General features: G+C 34.8%; 2 protein-coding genes across 2 annotated transcripts; both read right to left on the reverse strand.

The window, feature by feature from the left end:
- Window positions 1–851: 851 nt before the first annotated feature.
- Window positions 852–14,098, reverse strand: LOC108980073. Its single transcript, XM_035687472.1, has 6 exons — window positions 13,955–14,098; window positions 4,400–4,479; window positions 4,232–4,301; window positions 2,002–2,111; window positions 1,405–1,519; window positions 852–1,248 (listed from the first exon to the last, which is right to left on the reverse strand). The coding sequence occupies exons 2-6, from the start codon at window positions 4,461–4,463 to the stop codon at window positions 1,164–1,166; spliced, it is 444 nt and encodes a 147-aa protein (XP_035543365.1). The 5' UTR covers window positions 4,464–4,479; window positions 13,955–14,098; the 3' UTR covers window positions 852–1,163.
- Window positions 14,099–17,450: 3,352 nt separating this feature from the next.
- LOC109000132 (pectin acetylesterase 8-like) lies at window positions 17,451–23,521 on the reverse strand. The gene is made up of 13 exons (XM_035687471.1): window positions 23,349–23,521; window positions 21,980–22,101; window positions 21,761–21,843; window positions 21,278–21,407; window positions 21,090–21,169; window positions 20,892–20,978; window positions 20,679–20,803; window positions 20,512–20,572; window positions 20,184–20,240; window positions 20,025–20,102; window positions 18,394–18,499; window positions 17,955–18,100; window positions 17,451–17,797 (listed from the first exon to the last, which is right to left on the reverse strand). The coding sequence occupies exons 2-13, from the start codon at window positions 22,098–22,100 to the stop codon at window positions 17,669–17,671; spliced, it is 1,203 nt and encodes a 400-aa protein (XP_035543364.1). The 5' UTR covers window position 22,101; window positions 23,349–23,521; the 3' UTR covers window positions 17,451–17,668.
- Between the last annotated feature and the right edge of the window lie 363 nt (window positions 23,522–23,884).

The following is a 23,884-nucleotide window of genomic DNA, read 5'->3' on the forward strand; positions in this document are numbered from 1 at the left end:
AATCGCTAGTGAGAAGGCAGATGATCACATAATCTCTGCCTTCAGGATTTGCTTACGTCATCAAGACGAAACATACGTCAGAAAGAGATAAGGGTACGTAAGAAGAAGGAGCTGGGTATTACAATACGGCTCCATCCCAAGTTATTAATGGAATTCCTTGTCGACTCTATTTAAAATACTCGTTTGGATGAAGGCGCTTTCCAGCAGCTATGTGATCATCATTCATTACTTCTCGAATTCCTACAATCACTCCCGGGCTGGCTGACGAACCACTTACCCTACTTTTCAATGGCTTTCTTCCATTCTAGCAGATGAATGGTTTCATGAAGAGACACCAATTATACCATTATTTAATAGTCATTTTCGAATATAAGCCCATATGTGGCTTAAGCCTTCCTTAGGGCATTACAAGTAGTAATAGAGCCAATCACATCAAAACGTGGCACTTAAACCGTACCATTTATAATGGAATGATTGACGAAAACAATGGGAATTTAAGTAGAGACATTGTGATTCCTGTATTGAGTATAAGGGGAGTTTGTGTATTATTGACTAATCTTTCTAAAGTCTAGGCATAGATGTGATTGAGCCTTCCATGTTCATCTAAATTATGTATGCATGTACACATTTTTCTCTAACTCCCTTCTTTATTCTCTCACGACGTTCTTGTGACGTAAGTGGTTCTAAATTTTGGGGGTCATGTGCATCCCAGAACTTTAAATCCTCTAGTCTTTCCTGTGTTCTTCTCCAATTATTGTTTTTTGGTTGGTTAAAATAATTGAATATACACAAGAAAATATTTGGGGGGTAGGGGGAGAGAGAGAGATTGTGAATGCATCGCAAGGAATGGCTCGAAGAACTCAAAGAAGTCTAAGGCAAGAAATTGCATTGAAAAACCAGAGGCATGGTTCCCTATTTTGTTTCCTGAGGGCATCCGGTTCAATTCTAAATTCTTTATCAAACCCAATAATAATCGAGTAATGATACACTTACAAATTTGTTTTACACTTTTTATACAACCATATGTTAAATTGAGGATAGTTATGTAAAAAGATATTATTTTTATAAGTTGTTTTACAAAAATATCACTCATTTAACATATAGTTGTATAAGAGTTGTAAAAAGGAGTTGTAATTGTATCATTTTCCTTTCAAGCATTGAGGTTAAAGATTTCTTCGACTTAATTGCCATGCAAACTGATCAACAGCCATCATAGCACGGGATGCAGGGCCGATTGAACCATCATACCTGCCAAACAAGAGAGAAAAAGTAGCAAGAAGGTTAAAATACTTTCGAAAAATTTAATCCATTAGTCCCCCCTCCACCTATGTTTACATTTCCATCTTAATTACCAAATGTATTGAAAGTAAAATGAACATGACTTTAAAATCTTCACACACTCACAATGCAACCAAGAGGAATGCTGCTGTTTGCATTATAATGGCACCTTCACCAGCACGTTTTGCTGTGTTCATGCACCTTGCACAGAACCAATTCTCATGAATTGATGTGACCACATCTGTCATCAAGACCCATCCACCAAACTTTAAAACAATAAGCCAATCATTACAATTACGATGTCAAAATTTTTAATGATGCATAAAGGCAAAATGTCTACAAAATAAAACACGTATTGACGATGCACTTGCCAAGCAATTGCACCATAAGATGCATGCACACAGGCAATCTATAGATGCTTATCATTCCAAAACATAGTGCAAATCTATAATTCTGAAAAGCTTTGAATCCTTATTAAGAAATAAAAGCTTTTAAGTCAGTAGAGCAATCATTGGAATTGTAAACTTGCAAACTATCTATGTGATGTGTATGATGTTACAGAAATCGACATGATCCACTTTCCAGGTAGCTGAGGATTACCATGAAATCCTAGTACAGTACACTAGCAATTTGCAGTTATACATTACAAAGCATATTGCACTTATACCCCAAAACGTCAAATTCCACAATATAATTGTGGGTTGCAGTCAAAGGATTACTTACATTGGTTTGCCCCAATAATGAAGCTCTCAGTTTGGAGTTTGTTACACTTGATGAAATCCACAAGCTGGCTCAATTCAATGGGGTTGGCTTTAATCCCTTCTTGTTCTGCACTGAAAGGACCTAGTCAAACTTCAATATCTAAACAGAACAAGCTAATAAACACATAACGAAGCATAATTCCCAAGACATATAAAGCTCTAACAAAGCATCAAGAAATGAATATTTGATTTTCCATTTAGTTAAAATGATATGTAAAAATATCAAAAAGAAAACGCCATATGTTTATCAAATGAGAATGGAGGTGGTTGAATGCAATACAAAAGACAAACAGACACTTTATAATGTTTGTAAGATAAAGGAAGAGCCAAGTATAGTTATTACAATCAACTGATGCAAGTCTTAATCAACCAATCATTTACACTGAAATACATATAACATTAAAAGGCTCATTTTAAGTATTAACTTTTCTCTTTTTCATCAGTATATAAGTGTACCTCAGATTGGGTTGTATATAAAAAGGTGGTGAATGAGATCTCACATTGCTTGGGAAGAACTTCAAGCCCTTTATAACAATTCCAAAGGGCTCCAATTGTAACATTGACTGGTGCTTCAGAGTTTTGAGTATGAGCCCACATGTGGCTTGGGCCTTACTTAAGAATCAAGGCCCATATTCTATGCATAATCCAAATCTTTTCTTAAAATAAAACATCACAGCATTAAATTGGTCTGAATAAGCTCTGTATAACAACTTGATGTGTCTGTCTACTCTCTGATAAATTTTTGACAGATTCATATGCTGGAATGACAAAAATTTGCCACCAAAAAATTGCAGAAACACCCTGCCACATACTCACAAAATTATTGAAAAAAATATATATGGAAAATCTCAAAAAAAAAATTAAAATACTTTTTTTTTATCAGTAAAAAGTTGAATAAAAATATTTTTTTATGACGGGCGAACCACCCCACGGCAGAGCCCTTAGGACTCACCCATGGAACCTAAACCCTCGGGGAGACTAGCACAACAAGCCACCGACATGGCCTCCCACTAAATCATAGTTTGATCCCAAGGGAAATCAAACCTGTGACATGGGACACATGCACACAAGTTCACCCTAACCACTTGGGCTACCCACGGGTTGTCCCCCTGTGGTAAATTTTACGATCTTTTACCATTGGCACCAGGTTTTTAACTAGGGCAAACCCCAGGGACCTATTATATAGTAACTATGCCTTTTTGCGGATAGGTACAGTCAACCAAATAATAGCTTCCCTTATTAAAACCTAAAGCCGGTAACATCACACAGCACCTGTAACACCACACAAGACTTGCACCTCAAGTAGGTGCGCCTATATCTCACTGACGACTGACCAAGCCGTTAGCATTGCTAGGGACACTGAGGGGGTTGAGCACAGGTGGAACCATATTTTTGTTTCTGAAAACTGAAAAGTTCTATTAATATAAATAGGCATAGCCCAGGTGCACTGGATGTACACAGGTGCACTTCAACTGCTTCTTTGTAAACCTTTTTGCAAGGACATTGAGATTCCAAAAAGAGAATTGTGATTTCCATACACTGTGAGCAGGAAATTGAGCACAGGCAGAACCATATTTAAACCATTCAACTACTTTCTTCAGAAAATTATTAATAATAACAGGCATAAAGTGCTGTATAAAAGCATATAATTAAGGATTTTGAAATTATAAGCTTATAATAGCCCAACTAAAATAAGTATAAATGCACTTTACATTTTCCATCCCAACCAACACAGAACTGCTTTCCAACCCATGAAAAGAGCTTAACCTCATGAATGCTGCTCAAAATGGAGATCTAGGAAAAACAAAGGGCAAAACACAAGCCACATTCTTTACCTTGCACTTCATGAACCTGGACACAATACTAAAATTTTAAAGAAACCTTTTTGCTTGGTGCCTAGGACATTGGAGATTCAGAAAAGAAAATTGCAATTTCCCTACACTATGCGACTAGGAAATAAACTTTACAATTTGCTTTGCTCCATAAAATACGATACATTGCACCACCAATCTAAAGATTTTTAGAAATGAACTTTGATTCATTTAGATGCAATGCATTGATGGTGGACTAGCAATAACAGCTAAAGCATATATAGGAGACAAATTAGCAAACTGAAATTATAATGCCTTTGCAGACAATTGAGAAACCAAAACTACAAATTCATAGACATAAGCAGCTTAACTCTCTCTTACATTGTAGACAACAAACGAGATGGTCCGGTTGGATCATAGTTAATTAGCAAAGCAGCTTTCAACGGCTCACCTACAAGATGCAATTGTCAAATCTTTAAGATTTATTGAATACAGGTATATTTGGCTCAGTTCAAGCATGTGACTTTTAAAACACCCTATTTTACTCACCAGAAGAACCAACATTGTTAGAAGCCCACTTGTCCCAAACTTTATGGACAAAAGCCCAATCCATTATACGTAATCAGTATCTGCAAAGACATAAAGGATTTCCTGTCAACTTCTTTGCCTAAACCCCTAATTCTAATTGCTCATGAGACAATTTTAAAAATAATAATACTAATAATAAAACAAAACAATATAACTTTATTTAAATGTAAAACAATGAGTATGACAGTCTTTATCAAACTTTTTTATTTATAAGTAATTAAGTATTATTAATCAACAAATAGGCATAGCCCAGTACAAATACAGAAAGTATGCCCTATCTAAGTAGGCATAGAGACAAGAAAATCATGTAGATCCATGCCATTAAAATCAACAGCAATGGCCCAAGTACTTAGAGTTCTAATAAAAAAAGCTCTTAGTTCCTCCAGCGATCTCTCCTTGTCTTCAAATGTCTGTTCATTGCGCTCCTACCACAAACACCACATGACACATATGGGGACCATCTTCCACATAGCTTTAATCTGTCGAATGCCTCTTAGATTTGTCCAGCTGGCCAGAACTGCCACCATTGTCTCGGGCATAACCCAAGCCAAGTCTAGTCTACTAAATACTTCATTCCATAACACTCTAGTTGTCTCACAATGTAAAAGGAGATGGTTCGCCAACTCGCCCAACACCAATCTGCAATGATCACCCTTTGTTTCCTCAAATTATCGGTTGTGAGAATCTTACCCAAGGAAGTTGTCCACACGAAAAATGTTGCTTTGGGCAGTACCTAAAAGTAAAATTGTTGAGATTTTAATTTCGATATTTTTATTGTTTGGATTGTAATTTTAGACTTGAAGTTAGTTTTATATTTTTTATAGATATTATGATTTTAATATTTATATAAAATTATACTAAACTTAATAAGGTCAAACAGGTTAATTTCGGGTCTGTTCAACCCTTTACATAAACGAGATGAAACGGGTTGGGTCGGTCGTGTTAACCTATTTCATAGTATTCACTAACGGGTCAAAACGGGTCGTGTCAACCCGTTATGTTAATGGGTTGTGTTAGTGTTTGAGATTTGACACGATAAGTTTAACAGATCATGTTCAGATTGACCTATATAGTATAATATACATGCCTTAATACGACACGAACATTACCCGTCAACACGATTTGACACCCCTAACCTTGTGTACAGTTGAAGCTCTTTCATCATTGGCCTCAACAGTGATTCACCGTTTGTAACACCCACTTCCCGTAGACTAGGTGTGCCACGTATTTTTCATGAAAATAAACCCGACTAGAGATTCTCTAATTTCATAATTGAAAAATAAACTGAAGTAATTTATTATGAAATAAAATGTCTAATAAAATTGTCTTCCAAAAACATTAAATGAATAAACTGAATAAATTCATGTCAAAAAAGACATATTTTCTTTTAGAAAGTCTGAACTAAAACTAAAATGCTCCTTCTACTCCTGGTCTGCCTGCTCGTAATCATCATCTTCACCTGGGTGGTTAAAAACATGAAAAAAATAAACTAAAATGAGTCGATGACTCAGTAAGAAATCTATCACAACGTAAACGTAATAAACATAAGATTTTCATAAGAACTTTCATGCTGAGCTTAAAATTTATGACTGTTCATGCTAATGCTTATTCTATGTATGACTGATTTATCTTACTTATCTGACTGGCCAACACACTTAACCATGTGTGTAAGGTTGTGCACCGGCCCCACATCCCGCTGCAGCAAGGGGAACTGCTGATGGTATTCTATAGGGGTGTGCAAAATTTCAAAAATTTCGACTCCGTCCGACTTCCGCTCCGACTCCGACTTCGTCGGAGTCATCGGAATTCAGAGTCGGAATTCGGAGTAGCTCCGAATATCTATTCGGAGTTGGAGTCGGAGTCGGAGCTCCAAGAAGCTCCGATTCCGACTCCGAAATTTTTTTTACTGAACACTTGCGCTCGAGCGAGGTGTCGAGTGCAAGTCGAGCACACGTTGTATTGAACATTGGCTCGAGCGACATGTCGAGCGGAAGTCGAGCGAACCTCTCTGGAAGAGTTCTGCTCGAGCGGAAGTCGAGCAAACCTCTTCCAGAGAGGTTCGCTCGAGTGGAAGTCGAGCGGAAGTCGAGCGAACCTCTCTGAAAGAGTTCCGCTCGAGCGCCACGTCGAGCGCACGTCGAGCTCCGATCTTATGTCGGAGCTCCTATAGGAGGTCGGAGCTCCGATAGGATGTCGGAGCTCTGACCTCCGATCGGAGTCGGACTCCGACTCCAGTTCGGAGTCGGAGTCGGAGCTCCAATTTGGCTCTGACTCTTGTCGGAGTCGGAGGTCGGAAATGAACACTCCGACTCCGACTCCGTCGGAGCCCAGTCCTAGTATTCTAGCATACTATGGTGGACCATAGGGCTGAGCACCGACCGATTCGGAGTCGGAGGGCCCAGACTCCGACTCCGACTTTGTCGGAGGTCGAATCCGACCTCCGACTCCGACTCCGCGATGTACATTATCCGATCCGGATCCGACTCCGACTTGTCGGAGCGGAGTCGAAGCGGAGTCGGATTACCAAGAGGAGCTACGGCCTGCGTGAGAGGAGGGGCTCTGCGAGAACGCCGCGCGAGGGAGAAGCTACGTGAGAGGAGGGCTGCGCCTCGCCGCCTGCGCGTCGCGCGAGAGAGGGGTTTCGCGAGAGAGGGTTTGCACGAGAGAGGGGCTCTGCCGCTGCGAGAGGGTTGCGCGAGGGACGGGCTTCGCAAGAGGGAGGAGTTGTGCGAGAGAACTGTGCCGGCTGCGGCGCTGCGCGAGAGAGAGGGCGATTGGCGAGAGAGGGCTGCGGCGCTGCGCGAGAGAGAGGGCGCGAGGGCTGGGCTTCGCGAGAGGGAGGAGTTGTGCGAGAGAGGGACCAGAGGGTTGTGAAAGACTAAGAGAGCTACGCCGGCTGCGGCGCTGCCCGAGAGAGAGGGCGACTGGCGTCGGGCGAGAGAGGGATGCGGCGCTGCGTGAGAGAGAAGGCACGGGTTTGAACTTGAAGAAGGATAAGCTGGGCTGCACTGCAGACCTAAATGAGTAATCCAACGGCAACGGCGCCGTTTTTGCTATAAGGAATAGTTACTATAGTAATATACTAATATACATTATATACTAATTAATATGAATCTATTTTATATTATATATATATATATATATATATGAAGATTCATAAAAAAATATATGATATATATTATTATATATGAATATTAAAAAAAAGACACCAACATTGTATACGAAATATTATTAATACACTAATATACTTTATATATATATTAATATATATAAATATATGTAATACACTAATAGTATTAGTATATTAGTATTAGTATTAATATTAGTTATACTAGTAGTGATATTAGTTATACTAATAGTTATATTAGTATTAGACTATTAGTTATTATTAATACTATATATTATACTAATAGTGATATTAATACTATATAATATATATAGTTATAGTTAAAGTCATTTAGTATAATTATATTAGTATAAGTTATAGTGATTTAGTATAATTATGATACTACAAGTTATAACTATAGTCTATATTAGTATTAGAATTAGTTGTAGTGATTAGAATAACTATATATTAGTATTAGCTATAATGATTTTAATTTAGTATAACTATATAATAGTATTAGTATATTAGTATTAGTATTAATATTAGTTATACTAGTAGTGATATTAGTTATATTAATAGTTATATTAGTATTAGACTATTAGTTATTATTAATACTATATATTATACTAATAGTGATATTAATACTATATAATATATATAGTTATAGATATAGTCATTTAGTATAATTATATTAGTATAAGTTATAGTGATTTAGTATAGTTATGATACTACAAGTTATAACTATAGTCTATATTAGTATTAGAATTAGTTGTAATGATTAGAATAACTATATATTAGTATTTGCTATAATGATTTTAATTTAGTATAACTATATAATAGTATTAGTATATTAGTATTATACTGACTATATATATTTTTTTTAATATAGTCAGTATTATACTGACTATATTACTGATTGTATTAGTATACTTAATGTCTAATACTAGTATATCACTATAGTTAATAACTTAATAGTATCATATAGTAATATAGTATTAGTAATTGATACTACAGTAATTTATATAGTCATTTATATATAGGCTTAAAGTGGTTTACTAATTTATATATAGTAATTAATACTATTAGACTATTAGTAATTTATATGAATAATACTTTAGTTATTATACATTAGTATTATATGTTATTATAAATTTATAGATTAGTGTTTATACATTAGTATTACAATATTACATGTCGATGTTATTATTCATCTTAGTGTTTATAGTATATTATATATACATTAGTTATTAGTATTATATGCTATTATATTTATACATTAGTAATTTAGTGTTACATGGTAGTAATATTGTAAATTTGTAATAGTATGATATTTACATATACTAAACTATTATTAGTCAATTTAGTCTATATATTATAGTATAAATATATTATTTAACTAGTATATTATTGAGTTTAACTAACTATATAAGATATAGTTGTATAAAATTTAAATAATTAATATATAGAAAAACACATTTTATAAAATATGTATAAAATCGGAGGCGGAGGCGGAGGCGGAGTCGGAGGGAGACGTCGGAGGCGGAGGCGGAGGATCGGAGTCGGATCGGAGAGGAGTCGGAGTCGGATCATCAATGGATCCGACTCCGACTCCGACTCCGACAAGTCGGAGCCGGAGCGGAGTCGGAGCGGAGCCGGAGCGGAGCCGGATTCGGAGTCGGATTGTCGGATTTTTGCTCAGCCCTAGTGGACCACGACTGAGTTCGTGGCTTGCACACCACCCTGAAATTGAACTGCATGGGTACCATGCATCTGAATGACCATCTTATTAACTAATCTGAACTTATCTTACACTTGAAATTAAGATGGCTTAAGTGTCTTATACACATGAGATGCATGACATATTACATACATAAATCATAATTTCTAAATTTAAACGTGATGCGGAATGACATGATCGTATGCTATGCTGGATGACATGCTTGCATATGACATGGGCGGTTCATAAATAATGGCTATCAAAAAACCGGCTTGAATAATACATACATATAAGCTAACTGTGATGATCCTAATTTATGATCAAATTTACTTACCACGCTGCGCTTCTTCTTGAATATCACGTCGTAACTCATCATCTATACGCAATAATAACTATCACTAAATCTGTCTGAGAAATATAAGTACTAATATCCTACTTAATTAAATTCACAATCTAAAATATAGTCAGACAAATATTTTGTTTAACACTATAATCAATAAATTCTAGTATTTTAAATTACTTAAATACAAATAACATATTAAAACTTAGTAAAATACTTGAGCTATTTTAAAATAATTCATAAAACTTCAATTCTTAAAATAACTTTCATTTATTAACATAATTATTAAATATTATGAGAAATCTAATATATTAATATCATTTAAATATTCTTAACATATTTCTCAATTTTCAACCTACAACTTTAATAGCATAATTATAACAACATCTACTAAAGTAGACAGTAGAATCTCATTTAATAAATCGTTCAAAATAATTTAACAACTCTTACTGCTGAAATATGATATCTAATCTATCAATATAATTTAACTATATATATATATAAATATGAAATAATTGGTAAAAGCCTTCGATTAATAAAAGTAGACTTAATCATAATATTATTCAAAACTCATAACATATTCCTTAATTCTTTTTAAAATATAACATAATAATTTCATTAAAGTCTGACTAAATAGGTAAAGGAATATTAAATAAACTATAAGCTCCATAATATACCTTTAAACACGTTTTAAAATTTCTTAAAACATTGCCTTAAGCATAACCCAACTGCAAATAATAAATCTCACAAGAGTCAAGCCCAATTAAAACCAGTTTATAAAATTATCCCCTTCACATAAAATAGGAAGGCCTAAGGCCCACGTGGAGAAATCCACTAGGAACCAGGGCTTTCGGCCAGATGGGCTTTAAGGTCCATGGCCCATCATGAAATGAAAGGTGATAACCCTTCAGGCAACACACATCAACACGGTTTGAAGGGAAACCGTGCGATGGTAGGGAACTCACCGAAAAAAGCGGCGCGGATCGACGACCCTGGGCGGCAAACGGGATCACGGTGGCGGACTGTAGGCTCCTCTGAGCATGGTGGTGAGACGTCAAGAGAGAGAGAACGTGAGTCGGAGAGAGGGTGCGCTGTCATGCTGAAATGCCGCCGAGAGAGAGAGGAGGGTGGCAACGGCAGTAGGCTTCCCGGAAGGGAGTGAGTGCGACGGGACTAGGACGGCCGGAAGTTTCTGTCATCGTGGGTGGTGCTCCGATGTCCCTTGAAGTGGTGTCGGCGTGGTCTGGCAAGGAAGTCGCCACGGAGGGCTACGGTTTCCTCTGTTTTCAGTTGCTTGAAACAGGAGCTTGCCGTATGGGTTTGTTCGCGGTTTACGGTGGACTAGGGCGGATCTAGGTGGTTCTTCGCGGTGCTGTGGCTAAGGGAGGAGACGTGGAGGAGCTTCCTACGGCACGGGTGCAAGCAAGGGCTAGACTTGTTACTGCAACGTGAAGGTTCCTTCAGACTGGTTCTGTACAGTGGGCTGGCGGTTTACTTCATGCATTGATCGTGCATGGATGCTGCTTGCCGTGAGAGAGGAAGGGGTCGCGGGTCTGATGTACAGAGCCTCTATATATAGACCTACGGAAACCCTAGTGAAGAAGAAGAAGAGACGTACGGGTTTGGAGTTGAGAGGCGTACGTGCATGTGCATGTGAGTTGATAAATAAGTTAGAGACGTGCATGGCTGATAAAAGGAATTTTCGGTAGTTAGGAGTTTTATCTAGAATGTTAATAATGTTTGGAGTCTAAGAGGAGTTTGAGGCTAGAATTATAAAATTAAGAGATGAGATTCATTGGAGATAGGAAAAGTTAAGATTTAAATTCAAACTAAAACTCTCATAAAATCTAATAAAATAATAATAATAATAATAGAATATTTATAATTATATATAAAAAAAAAAAATACATAAAACTTATCTTATATCCTAATCTTAGGGTCGGGTTGTTACACCGTTAGTCCGCTCAGCATTTCTCCCTTCCTTAAGATACTCCCATAGTGCCTCCCTCAATCTTCTCCATCCCCTCCCACCCTCTTCTTCAGGTATAAAAATGAAGCTTTGCCTCCCTCCCCCATTGTGTTCAACTACCGCCATATATCGACCACGGCTGTTCAAGCACCGCTGTGCTATAAAGCTGCAATGTCCCTCCCTCATCGTTGTGTAAAACTCCTTCTTAACACCTAACATACAATCCTCCAATGCTCTCCTGAGCCATTGCATCGTGGAAACTCCCAATAGTAGTTCATGCTCACTCTTCCACCCTCTCTCTATGATACATAGCAGACCTCCTTAACGAGCACAAATAGCTTTGATTCAATCAAAAGCTCTCTTGTGAACCCCACCTGGCTACTACGATCATTAACATTGCACCATCATTGATGGAACAAAAAATAAATATTTTCGCAAGTGTACAGAGAGAAAACTAAATAGAAGAGAGGTTTTCCCGAACTGACAAGTCACAGGTAGAACATGCCAATGCAGTTAGTTTCCTTTATCAAACTTGTTGCAATAAAGACACAAAATTCTCAAAAATAACGAATAAATCACAAAATTAAAAAGATCTAACAAGAACCTCATCAATAATAATAATGACGAAAACAACAACATGAAGCTATATTGCCCAGGACATTGGATTCGGAAGCATGGTGGAATGTTATGATGCTGAGGGTTAAAGATTTAACCAAATTAGTATCCAACTGTCCTAGGGATTTTTGGATCAATAGTTGGGTCTTTAACAATTGGTATTAGAGAGCCCAACGATCCTTCATGGGGGACGGGGTAAGTTTCAACAAACAGCAAGCAAATTAGCTGTTGATGGAAAAGATTCTTGACAAAGTGCTACATCTCACAGATTTAGTCGACCGATACCATGAAAATTACAAGGTCTTCAAGCAATCCTTCATGAAGTGGCAAGACCAGCTTGCGCAGGAAGAAGAAGAAAATGCAGTAGAGGTGGAAGAGATAGTGGCGGTGTCCACAGGATGCGTATTACGAAGAAACTCCTCTTCCCTCACTTCCCTTAAATCCCACACCCTCACCACAAAAAACCAGTCAATCTACAAATCTCTCTCACTCATTTCTCTACGTCTCTCACTCAGCTCTTTACTTGAAGCTTCTGCAAAAGATGGGAAGTAGTGGTGCTGATGCTGGAGGTTCTGAATTGACAATTGAAATAAAAATAGCATTTGATAAACAGGTGTCAGTTCATACTTTAAAAAAGCTGATTGCTTCCATCACTAGGGTGTTGTCAGAGCAATAACGCTTAATATGCCGTGGAAGGGTTCTAAAGAATGATCAACTCCTTTCTTCCTATCATGTTGAAGATAGGCATACCTTACATCCTGTCGTTCAAAATCCCTTTCCACCATCATCTGAGGGTTTAACCAATCATACAGCAACTGATCCTGCTTCAACTACAAGCCATGGGTAGTTTGAAATGGGTGAAAATAATATACTTGTTTTTTACCCAGGTGGTTAGATATTTGATGTCAATATCCTGACAATGGATAATGTTTTTTCAGTTCTATACTCTTCTCTTAGAGGTGTGTGACAATCGCACCAGTGCTATAAACCTTGTGGGCAAGGTTTTTTTTAAGGGGAGGAGATTGTTATGAACCTGAAGACGAAACGGTATAGTGCAGGATTAAAGGAATACGCTGTCGTACGAAGAGTGAAGGAAAGCGATGTGTTTTGGTTAGCATTAGTGAAGTTGTGCGTTTTGAGCTTTAATTGTTGTGTTTCAAATGTCTGTCATTTAGTCTTTACTATTTCAGTCATTTTAGTTATTTTTCCTTTCTGTTAGAGGGTTGTGGCTGTAGGAATCTGGGGGTATAAGTCAGAGAAGGGACTAGAATGAGGAACCATCTGGAAAATTCTAAGCATTTGAATATTGTTCCTTATGAGGCCTGGGTTCCTCGAATACCCAGTTATCTGTAGCAATCTTGAATGAATGAAGTTTATTTCCATTTCCATTTCATAGATCTGTTCTTAAAATTTGCATTACTGTAATACAAGTTCTATTTGCAAAAGGGGGTCATAATTAAACAAGGATTCCGAGTTTTTAAAACCTAATGATTATGTAAACGAAAGAAAAAAGAAAACCCAGGAGGCAGGAATACAACAGATTATATTTGTATGAAAGTTTCGTATATTGCGTACTTGAAAATTAATATGTAAACCCTAAAAAAAAACGAAAAAAAAAAAAAAGAAAACCTTCAAAGGGAACCCTAGAAATGCAACACCAGGGAAAACGGCACAAACTAGCATCATCATCATGGTCATAAAACTCGACCTAACAGGTAAAGAAATTCTGACAACGCAGAGTCAGACGAAACTTCGGGGAAGAAGCAAACCTGGGAGAGATCGAGAGGGAATTCATACGAGCCAAAAAAACAGAATCGCCGATCGATCCAAGAGAGGGAATTTGGTAGTGAAGGAGCTTCTGTGATTAACGATTTAACGGGCGGGACTCATTCCCATTGCATCGAGGTTTCGGCCGTTCGGGTAATCTCTCTTGAAGGCCTAAAATTGGGCTCTGCCTTTTCTTTACTGGGCCCTTTTCTATTTCAGTCCACAAGTTTGAGAGGAAAGAAATATTTATTTTGTATCAAATAAATATTTAAACCAATTTATATTAAGAGTTTTGTTACATATGACTCAGTGTATTAACACATCATTTATACTGGGATTTATTATAATTTTACCAAAATTAAAACTCCAATATTTTTTAGCATAGTTAATGTGGAAAGCTTCAACATTGACAGTGTGTTGGGTGTGTAAAAAATAAAACTTATAAATTGATTTTCTCTGATATTAAAGAGTTTTACTATGTATAAATAAGTTTGCGTATTAATCTGCGTATCAATTTGTGTACTAGTGTTGTTGCCTTCATATTCTAAATTCAAATTAGTATTATTTTCAATAAAATTTACTTTTTGACTAATCATTTTGAATAGGTGCGCATCTTAGTGCGCAAAATTTCTTACAATTAAATTTTTCCGATATTAAAAGGTCGGTCAGCAGTTCTTGTTTAAATTTAGAGTAGTGATATTCACACAATACATTTTATAATATATTTTGCAATACATGTTATAAAATAAGGATATTTTTGTAAAATGATGTTAGTTTTATAATATATTTTACAAAAATATCGCTCCTTTAAAATATTATTGTGTAAAATGTTGTATGTTTATCATTTTTCTTAAATTTATATTTAAACCATTAGAATTGACCCATTAGAACGTGTATATGACACTCGTCCAACTAGAGGAAAGACTGTCAAATAGCATAATATGCGATCAAATATTAATGGAGGATGCATATTGATGGGACAATTATCAATAATGTCTGCAATGTTTACTATAGTCTACTGTGAGACAAAGAAAAAACATCGCTTCATGATCCCAGTGGGAGATTCATCTTATGGCTAAGCTAGTGAGAGAGGCAAGAGTCTCCAAATGAATCTAGACATATAGATACAATGAAACCTAGAAGTATATTTATAGGGTTTAAGAAGCACAGCATGAAGGAACCATTCTCCTTGAACACAATACTCAAGACGACAATGTCCTTCCGGGAGAGGTGTATGTACACTTCTCTAGTCGCCTATCGAGCTTCTTTTTTTTTTCTAAATAAACAAATTTCATTAGAAAATAAAAAGATGATGCATGAAGAGGGGTGAGTTTCTCAAAAAATACCCCAGTACAATAACCATAGTGCAAAAGTGATGGGAAAAAAAAAAAAAAAAACGGATTTTATAACCAATTTCTTGGTCCCTACTCAAGCTATAAAGAGGGCATCATCTTAAAAGATGGTTTTTAAGTACGCCACCACTGGAAGCGGTGTAAGCTTTGAATGCACTACAGTTTGTTGTCTTGAGATATTTTTTAGAAAAATCTGTAATCTTTTTTTCAAGGTCATCGTTTAGGAAAAAAAATAACATAGTAGAAAGACCATCTTTTCAAGATCATCAACCTTGCCTTGTCTTCATTGCAATTGAGAGATTTGACATAGTTTGTTTTTGTAAATGAGATAAATTAGTTGAGTTGAAATGAAAGTTGAAAGTTGAAAGTTAAATAAAATATTATTATAATATATTTTTTTAATATTATTTTTATTTTAAAATTTAAAAAGATTAAATTATTTATTTTATTTTGTATGAAAAGTTAAAAAAATTATAATAATTAAATAAAATAAATTAAGAAGAATTATAAAAACAAATGAGATGTCAAAAAAAGGAAAGCAATAGAGAGATATTTGGCAGGTGAGTTCGGCACCCAAAGAAAATTAAAGCAAGGCTCCCAAGAAAAGCTAAAGCAAGGGCTCACTATGAGAAAGAAAAAGAAAATGACTGGCTAGGCGTTGGCTTGAGAGAAAACAAAAATAAAAGAGGGAATGAGAGAGAAAATATGAGAGATGTTGTGAGAGGAATGAGGTAGTCAACTATTGACGTGGGACACGCACGGTGCTGGACTGTGTATCTTAGGTTCAACCACTACACTTACAAAGATTTATGGTTTGTAGAAATAACACACGGAATGTAAGATATTTATAAAGAAAATTGAAAAAAGGTGCCAACGAGTTCGAGTTAGACTCGATTAATACACGTAGTGATACAAATATGCTGAAAAATCGATCGCGATCATCCAAGAAGAGTTTGAAATTAAAAACTATGATCTAACAATTCATTTAAAGTTTGAATTTATAGTTTGAAATTTAATATAGGATTGAGTGATTGAGAATGCATAAGAGACTTCAATTAGTGATAATTATAAAGTGAAATAAATTTCTAATGATCAATTTTTAAATTTTAAAAAGAGTCTAACTTGTTCAATAAATAATAAATAGAATTTTACCTAATTATTGAGTCTAATTAAAACTCTTAATCAATTTTAATAATTTATAATTCATAAATTTATTCAATATAACACATTAAATATGATTTAAGTCTAATAAAAATTATTAATATTTTTTCTTTAAAATAATTGGCCGGTTTGCTACAATAACAAATTCTAGAAGTGTTGTTTTGGTGGTATCACATCTTACATTTTTAATACTCGACTCAATGGGGAGAGAGGGCCCTCCAACTAAAGCCAAAAGCAATGATGAGTCAATAATGATGGAGATGGGCACCACCAAGCGAGATCCAGACCAACACCTTGCATAGGTTGGGGAAAAGTCCCTTTCGTAGGATTCCAAACCTACACTTTTTCCAACATCCAATAAATATAAAGAATAATCTTCTTTCATTTTATTCTTTTATTTTGATCACTAATATATTTAATTTTTTAAAATTTTTTTATACTTATTTATTAAAGAAGTGATTATTAATATATTAATATTTATATTTTTAAAAAATATTTAAAAATGTTAAAAATAAATAAATAAATTTTAAAAATAAATTTTACCTAGAGACAACACAGTTATGATTACTGAGCGATACCCTATCAGAACTTAAATATAAATAAAGCTAGGGATTCAAAGTTTGACTAATGGCTTCATATTTAGAATATTATAAAATTTTATAAATAATAATAAAATAATTTATGAATAAAAATGTGAAATTTTATATTGAAAAAGAAGCACCTTATATTATAATATTAATAAATGCGCCTTAGCCTATAGTAAAGGGCCTCTTCTTGCTATATTTCACTTAGAACAACTATAAACAAAGAGAACAAGAAGTCAAAAATCTTGAGTGCTAACTCTGTGGGGAGCCTTCCTGATGTCACGACTCAAATGAAGCCCACATTTAGCTTGCCTGTACCTTCCATAATTTAACAGAGAAAAAAAATCTATTTATAATTTCATTATTATTTTTAAAAAATCATCAAATTAAACATTGAAAAATAAATTAAAAGAGTACTCCAATACTTTAAATGAAAGATGTTCAGAATATAATCAACTTACATTGTTTTTATTGGGAATAATAACCGAATACAATAACCATGGAAGACACCCAACACACAGGTTTAGTGAAGTGGTGCCTTTTGCTTATTCAGAAGACTTGATAAATCATTAATTTTCCCTTTTTCCTTTTCTCTTCTACTGATAGCTACCAAATCCATCTATAATTCTGAGAGTTTCTTTGGATCGAAAACACGGTTGTGGCAAGTGGGATTGCAAGGATAAGGGCAATCTATCTTTTGGAATGGACTTCGGTCATAAAACCAGTCTCCAACTGCCTTTGCAATTGTCTGCAGAACATTTTTGTTTCATATAATAATGGAATTAGTTTCTGCAGAGGGAAACTGGAAAAGCAAGCAGTGAAAAAGATAAGAGTAAAATTAAGCAAGTTGTAATAATGAACAGCAAAAATGATAAACAAATGGAGAAGATAGAGATGTATCTTACTGTTCTAGCCAGCAATGGAGAATCATCCCTTAACCATGTCTCCTGCATTTCGGTTTGGCAGTGGGCATAGCAAGAGTCTATGAATAATCCTCTAGATGAAGAGGTGCCCAGTCCATTCAACGCACTTAAAAATTGCATCCTGAAATCTGAAAATAAACATCTAGATTATTAGTAAAATCTAGCGAAGCGGGTTGTTATTATCAATGATGATGTAGTTTATCATATAGAAATGCCATTCTAGGTTGTTTCCTAGAAGTATTTGTGCAAAAGGCATTAAGGGTTTAGAGAATGCTTCATGATCCATTTTCGATAAATAGACAGCATTCCATGATCCTAAAAACTATAAAATGTTATTAGGATGATATGTTATTCTTGAAGGATTCTTTGCTTGCCTCCGTGAAGAATTGTTTTATGGAATTTAGGAGACTCTGGTATTCACCTTGCATGGTAGTTAATTGAGTGGGTGAGCAGTTCTTTATATCAAGTTTGCAGCTATGCCAGTGGCCATGGGGGTCAGCAACACCAGGCGCCAAAATGTTTTTTATCTGACAGAGAACAATGAATTCAGGCATTCAAGATATGAAAAGTAGAAGGGTGCAACTAACTTTATATGAATAAATACAAAAAAAATTATCATCAGTATTTAGGTCACAGATATTTGCTAAAACACAGTCACAAAAGCCAATTATAGGTGGACAAAACCATCTTCAAATCTCGTTTGATTCTGGAGTCAAGATGTTAGAAAAAGAAACACCTCCGATTTCAAACAAATATACCTGTTGATATTGAACTACCTGACATAACAGAGCCCAAAGTTGAGATCATGATACAAAGTTCACCACCACCATAGGTCTAAATAGGGCTGAGCAAAAATCCGACAATCTGACTCCGAATCCAACTCCACTCCGGGTCCGCTCTGACTCCGACAAGTCGGAGTTTTTTCCCTATTGGAAATCGGAGTCGAAATCATTGACGAACCGACTCCAACTCATCTCCAATCCGCCTCCGACACTTCACCTCCGCCTCCGATTTTATACATATTTTATAAAAAGATATGTGTTTTTCTATATATTAATCATTTAAATTTTATACAACTATATCTTATATAGTTAGTTAAACTCAATAATATACTAGTTAAATAATATATTTATACTATAATATATAGACTAAATTGACTAATAAATAATAATAGTTTAGTATATGACTATATGTAAATATCATACTATTAAACATGTTACATGTAAGTTGTAACACTAAATTACTGATGTATAAATATAATGTCATGTAATACTAATGTATATATAATATACTATAAACACTAAGATACATAATAACATCAACATGTAATACTAATGGATAAACACTAATCTATAAATTTATAATAACATATAATACTAATGTATAATAACTAAAGTATTATTCATATAAATTTTATATAACAATATCTTGTATTAATTATATTTTTTAACTTAATAAATTCTCAACATACTCCTTTTGATATATATATTAGTAATACTAATATACATTAATATATTCATTAGATTTATGATCTAATACTCATACTATTAGTAATCCACTTTAAGTCTATATATAAATTACTATATAAATCACTATAACATTAATTACTAATACTATATTACTATATGATACTATTAACTATAGTGATATACTAGTATTAGTATACTAATACTATCAGTGATATAGTTAGTATAGTGATTTATACTAATAGTATTATATAGTTATACTAAATTAAAATCACTATAGCAAATACTAATATATAGTTATGCTAATCACTATAACTAATACTAATACTAATATACTAATACTAGTAGTGTATTACTAATATATATCTAGTAATTTCTTTCAGTTAACGTGGCAGGTTTTCTAATTTCAGTTTATTCATTAATTTCTTTACTAAGGTAATGGAACCTATCATATGTACAAATTTCAAGGTAAGTCACAAGAATTTCAAGGAAGAGACTAGAACCAGAGGAAGAATGGTGAACTCCGGTATGAAATTTGAAAGAATTGCAATAAATAGTCATTCATCGCAAAATAGAATGAGCTCACCTGCCATGAATCATAGGCTGCATTTACAAGAAATATTGGTGTTTTGATTTGCTGTACCATGTTTTGGGGAAAGAAACACTGCAATAGAGTTTAGAATTAGTGGTAAAACTGAAGAGGAAATAGTGAGATGCAAGGTAATACCACAATAGGTGCACTTACCAACCCAGGTCTCATTTTTGAGGTGCATGAAGAAGAAGGTAAATTCTTCGCTGAACCCTACACCAAAAACAAACACACTCATTTTAAGAATCAGGTTTTGCTTTCTGAATGAATGCAAGCTTTAAAAAATGGAGGAGCCCTATAGTTATGTTTATTTTCCAGCTTGACATTGTGTGTGTGTGTGTGTGAGAGAGAGAGAGAGAGAGATTTCAATAACTAAGCCACTGAAAAAAGAACGCAAAAGTTAAACTGCCTGTAGCAGCATAGAGAGCTAAAACCATAAACTTGCAAAACACAAGTTAAATCATCTGAGAGAGAGCATGAATACATGTGTCGCAACCACTTCACTATAAAATGCTTCAATGTGTTGCGCTCCAGAAACATCCTTCCTGTTACACAATGCTTTGGTGTTAAATCACGTAAATGCACAACTTAAGCCAACTCTGTACTGGATGATGATGAAGTCAAGATGGAAGATGAAGAATATGAGCTTACGTGTTGATAAAGTAACCAGCATCCGCCAGGCATTTAACTCTAGCACCTATAGGTACAAGAGCTCTGAAGTTATCACAATGCAAAATAGATGTCAATCCACCAGCCGAACAACCGGAGAGAATAGCCTGTAGTTACAAGTCCTAATGAGTTATAGGAATGATGATTTTGAGGAGGGTTATAAATTATAATCAACAAATGATTATAAAGATATACATTTTCAGCACTTCTCATTCCTTTTGATAACAGATCCTCAATGATAGCAAGCCAAGCCCTTGCTCCTCTGAAGTGAAGGTTAGTTGCCTGATCAAATTATTAGCCAGTTAAAAACCCAACAAATACAAAAAAACATCGGATATAGTGGAATTAGGATTTCCCCCAAAATTAAAACTTTCAGAGTTTCGAATAACTTACTGGATCAACTGCTTCCACATTGCCAGTAAATGATGCCCCATCACAGTACCTAACCTTGATTCTGTTCCAGTTGTAAAAGTCTGGATATTAAAACAGTTTTTTTAATCACATGAGAATGCAAAGCTAAGGAAAATGGAAGATCATACAAGTTGAAGCGATATTTAAATAAGTGAACTATTAAGTCATACCAGGATTAAACTTTTTAAATTTACTCAGTAAGCCAGAGAAAGCAACTTCCTTGACCATTTCCTTAGATGAACCTAGACGAGTGCTCTTACGAGAAAGGCAAGTGGTGACATTGTTGCACCATCCACCTCCCTGTGAATCAGAGCAAAGACAGGATGGTCAAAAAAATAAATATATAAATAATAGAAATGTATTAGATAACATAAGAATTCAACAAAACAAGACCGTTAAAGCCCTTGAGAACTACATTTGGAAGAAATTGTAACATTCAAATATCAAAATATGTAAACAAGCATACAATATTCAGCTTTCTCTTGCCCATGAAGAATTGGAATTATTGTACTAATTTGGCATCAGAAAAGTTGTTTCAGTAGAAGCATTTTCCCCTTTTCTTCTTTCTATTGGCAATCTGTTCTAGCATTATGCCTCTGTTTCCTTGGTTTAAAAAAAAAATCAAATAAATAGGGTATGAGAAACGGACAAACCTCAAAGTGAACCAACCAATTGTTCACTCCTGCACCAAATCCCTTATCCCAGTGGTAAGCTGGTGGACTTCCATCCAAACAAACTGCAGAACAGGTCAAAAACACAATGAAACAAAGATTTGAATTGAGTTCAATTATTTTATGGGGAAGGACTGAATTCTGAAAGGAACAGAAGAAATGCTCAATTCTAATCAGTTTAGTTTGAAATGAGTTTCTTACCAGCTCCTTTTGCTACAGCATTCTGGACATAAGTAATTCCTACATTAAAGCCTTCTGTTTTGAGCAGTAGCAAGGCACATAACAGAAGGTTTAAACATTGGGCTAATATTGCAAACGCCATTCTGCACAGAAAATATTGACAAAAGTCGAGATAAAACAAGGAAAAAAAAAAACAGATCACTCCAGTCACCTCCTCTTAGGTTGAAATAAATTGACCAACAAGAAGCTTAATGCATTTATCACATAATTCGTTCCTAAATATAAATAGAATAATCATAAACCTGAGTCACCTCCTCTTAGGTTGAAATAACAAAGAAATTAAGCATCTACAAAAATTTCTCAACGCTCTATTTCTTTTGATAGGGATATCCTAGAATTTACAAAAGAATAACCATAAATAAATAATCCTCTTCCCTTTTCAAAACCAAATAAAAAATTGGTGTAATATACTGAGTTACCTGACAAAACCAAAATCCAATTGCTTCAAACATAATAAAAGAACCACAACTTAACCTTATTTATTTTCACAATTTATCTCAACTCATCCCATCTCATCTAATCTAATCATTACAATTTTCTCAAATTTTCACACAAAATAAAATAAACAATTCAACTTTTTCAAATCCCAAAACAAAAATATTATTAAAAAAATATATCCTAATGATATTTTATTCAACTTTTTAACTTTAATCTCAACTCATTTCATCTTATGTGCAAAAACAAACTTGGCAGCCTCAACCAACTAAATCTAACCATTTTATATTGTAAAGCTTATTGAATTTAAATTCAAACTATCCTTTCTAGATGCTCGATAGATCATGGTGTGGTAACATAATATTATTACCCCGTAGAGTTTGATACTTGATTTGAAGAACAGAAACTCTGCAAGATCAATAAGAAGAGAGTTTTCTTCACCCTTTCCCCGTTTATAACAGTAGAATATCCAAAAATGTGGAAAAAAATGTAGAAAAGAAAGATCAACAAGATATATAAATATATGTTCAAAAAAGAAAACGAAAAAACAATAAAAAGGTATAGCAGAAGAATTTCATTGTTATCACTGATGTAATAATATATTAGATTGACACGACACATGCCATTCTAACCAAAGATAGAGTTGTTCATCCTTCGTCCAAATCTCATACATGAAAGAAAAATTAGTGATATATTAGAGTTGATTATTAAAATATTTTCTATTACTTCGCCTATTAAAATCCACTAATGAATTTCTTTTTCTTTTTCTTTTTCTTTCCCTTTGATGAATAACTTACGATCAGAAAATGAACCAAATCTATGAACAAAAGCAGTACCTATATATAACCCAACTGTCCAAAAATGCAGTACATATTTCACTAATGATAACCTGTACCTGAACTAGAAAAATAGGAGGGAACCTGAACCAGCTAGTTTTGAGAGAATGTGAATGAAACCGAGTTCAGGATATTGCTTCCTAGAGCTGCCAAATGAAAGCTAAAACCATGTCAAATGCTGGGAGAGAGGAGAAGCAATGAAAGGGAAAAGAACTGGCGGTAGCTTCTACGAGGAGTAACGAATGCTTTTCACAGAAATGCTTTATATAGACAAAAACACACATCTGAAGCAAGTGCTTAGACGCCCACGGTTCGAGCAGCGAACCCAAGAGCCGACACTCATTCTTACTAACCACTCAATAGGATTAGTTTCTTTGCGTGTGCGTGGATCGGGCTTGTGGATCAACCCTACTCGAATCGCCCGTAATGAATCTTTACTGTTTGCGAGTTATTACGTAACGAAATAAAGCAGCGTAAGCTTTTGGGTGAACTGTAGTTTATTGTCTTGAGATATTTTTTAAAAAGATCTGTAATCTCTTTTTCAATATCATCGTTTAAGAAAAATAATAACATAGTAAAAAAGACCATCTTTTCA

This window comes from Juglans regia, chromosome 2 (assembly GCF_001411555.2).
Source record: "Juglans regia cultivar Chandler chromosome 2, Walnut 2.0, whole genome shotgun sequence".
NCBI classification, from domain to species: Eukaryota; Viridiplantae; Streptophyta; class Magnoliopsida; order Fagales; family Juglandaceae; genus Juglans; species Juglans regia.

Bases quoted from the DNA above. Each gene is read 5' to 3' on its own strand.
- LOC108980073 (XM_035687472.1), bottom strand. From the start codon at position 4,463: ATGGATTGGGCTTTTGTCCATAAAGTTTGGGACAAGTGGGCTTCTAAC. The intron at 4,302-4,399 runs GTGAGTAAAATA...TGCATCTTGTAG, and splicing joins TAACAATGTTGGTTCTTCTG to GTGAGCCGTTGAAAGCTGCT. The intron at 1,249-1,404 runs GTGAGTGTGTGA...CTTGTTTGGCAG, and splicing joins GCATTCCTCTTGGTTGCATT to GTATGATGGTTCAATCGGCC.
- LOC109000132 (XM_035687471.1), bottom strand. From the start codon at position 22,100: ATGGCGTTTGCAATATTAGCCCAATGTTTAAACCTTCTGTTATGTGCC. The intron at 20,804-20,891 runs GTATATCTTTAT...TTGTAACTACAG, and splicing joins GAATGAGAAGTGCTGAAAAT to GCTATTCTCTCCGGTTGTTC. The intron at 18,500-20,024 runs GTGAGCTCATTC...GTTCTCTGTCAG, and splicing joins CAGCCTATGATTCATGGCAG to ATAAAAAACATTTTGGCGCC.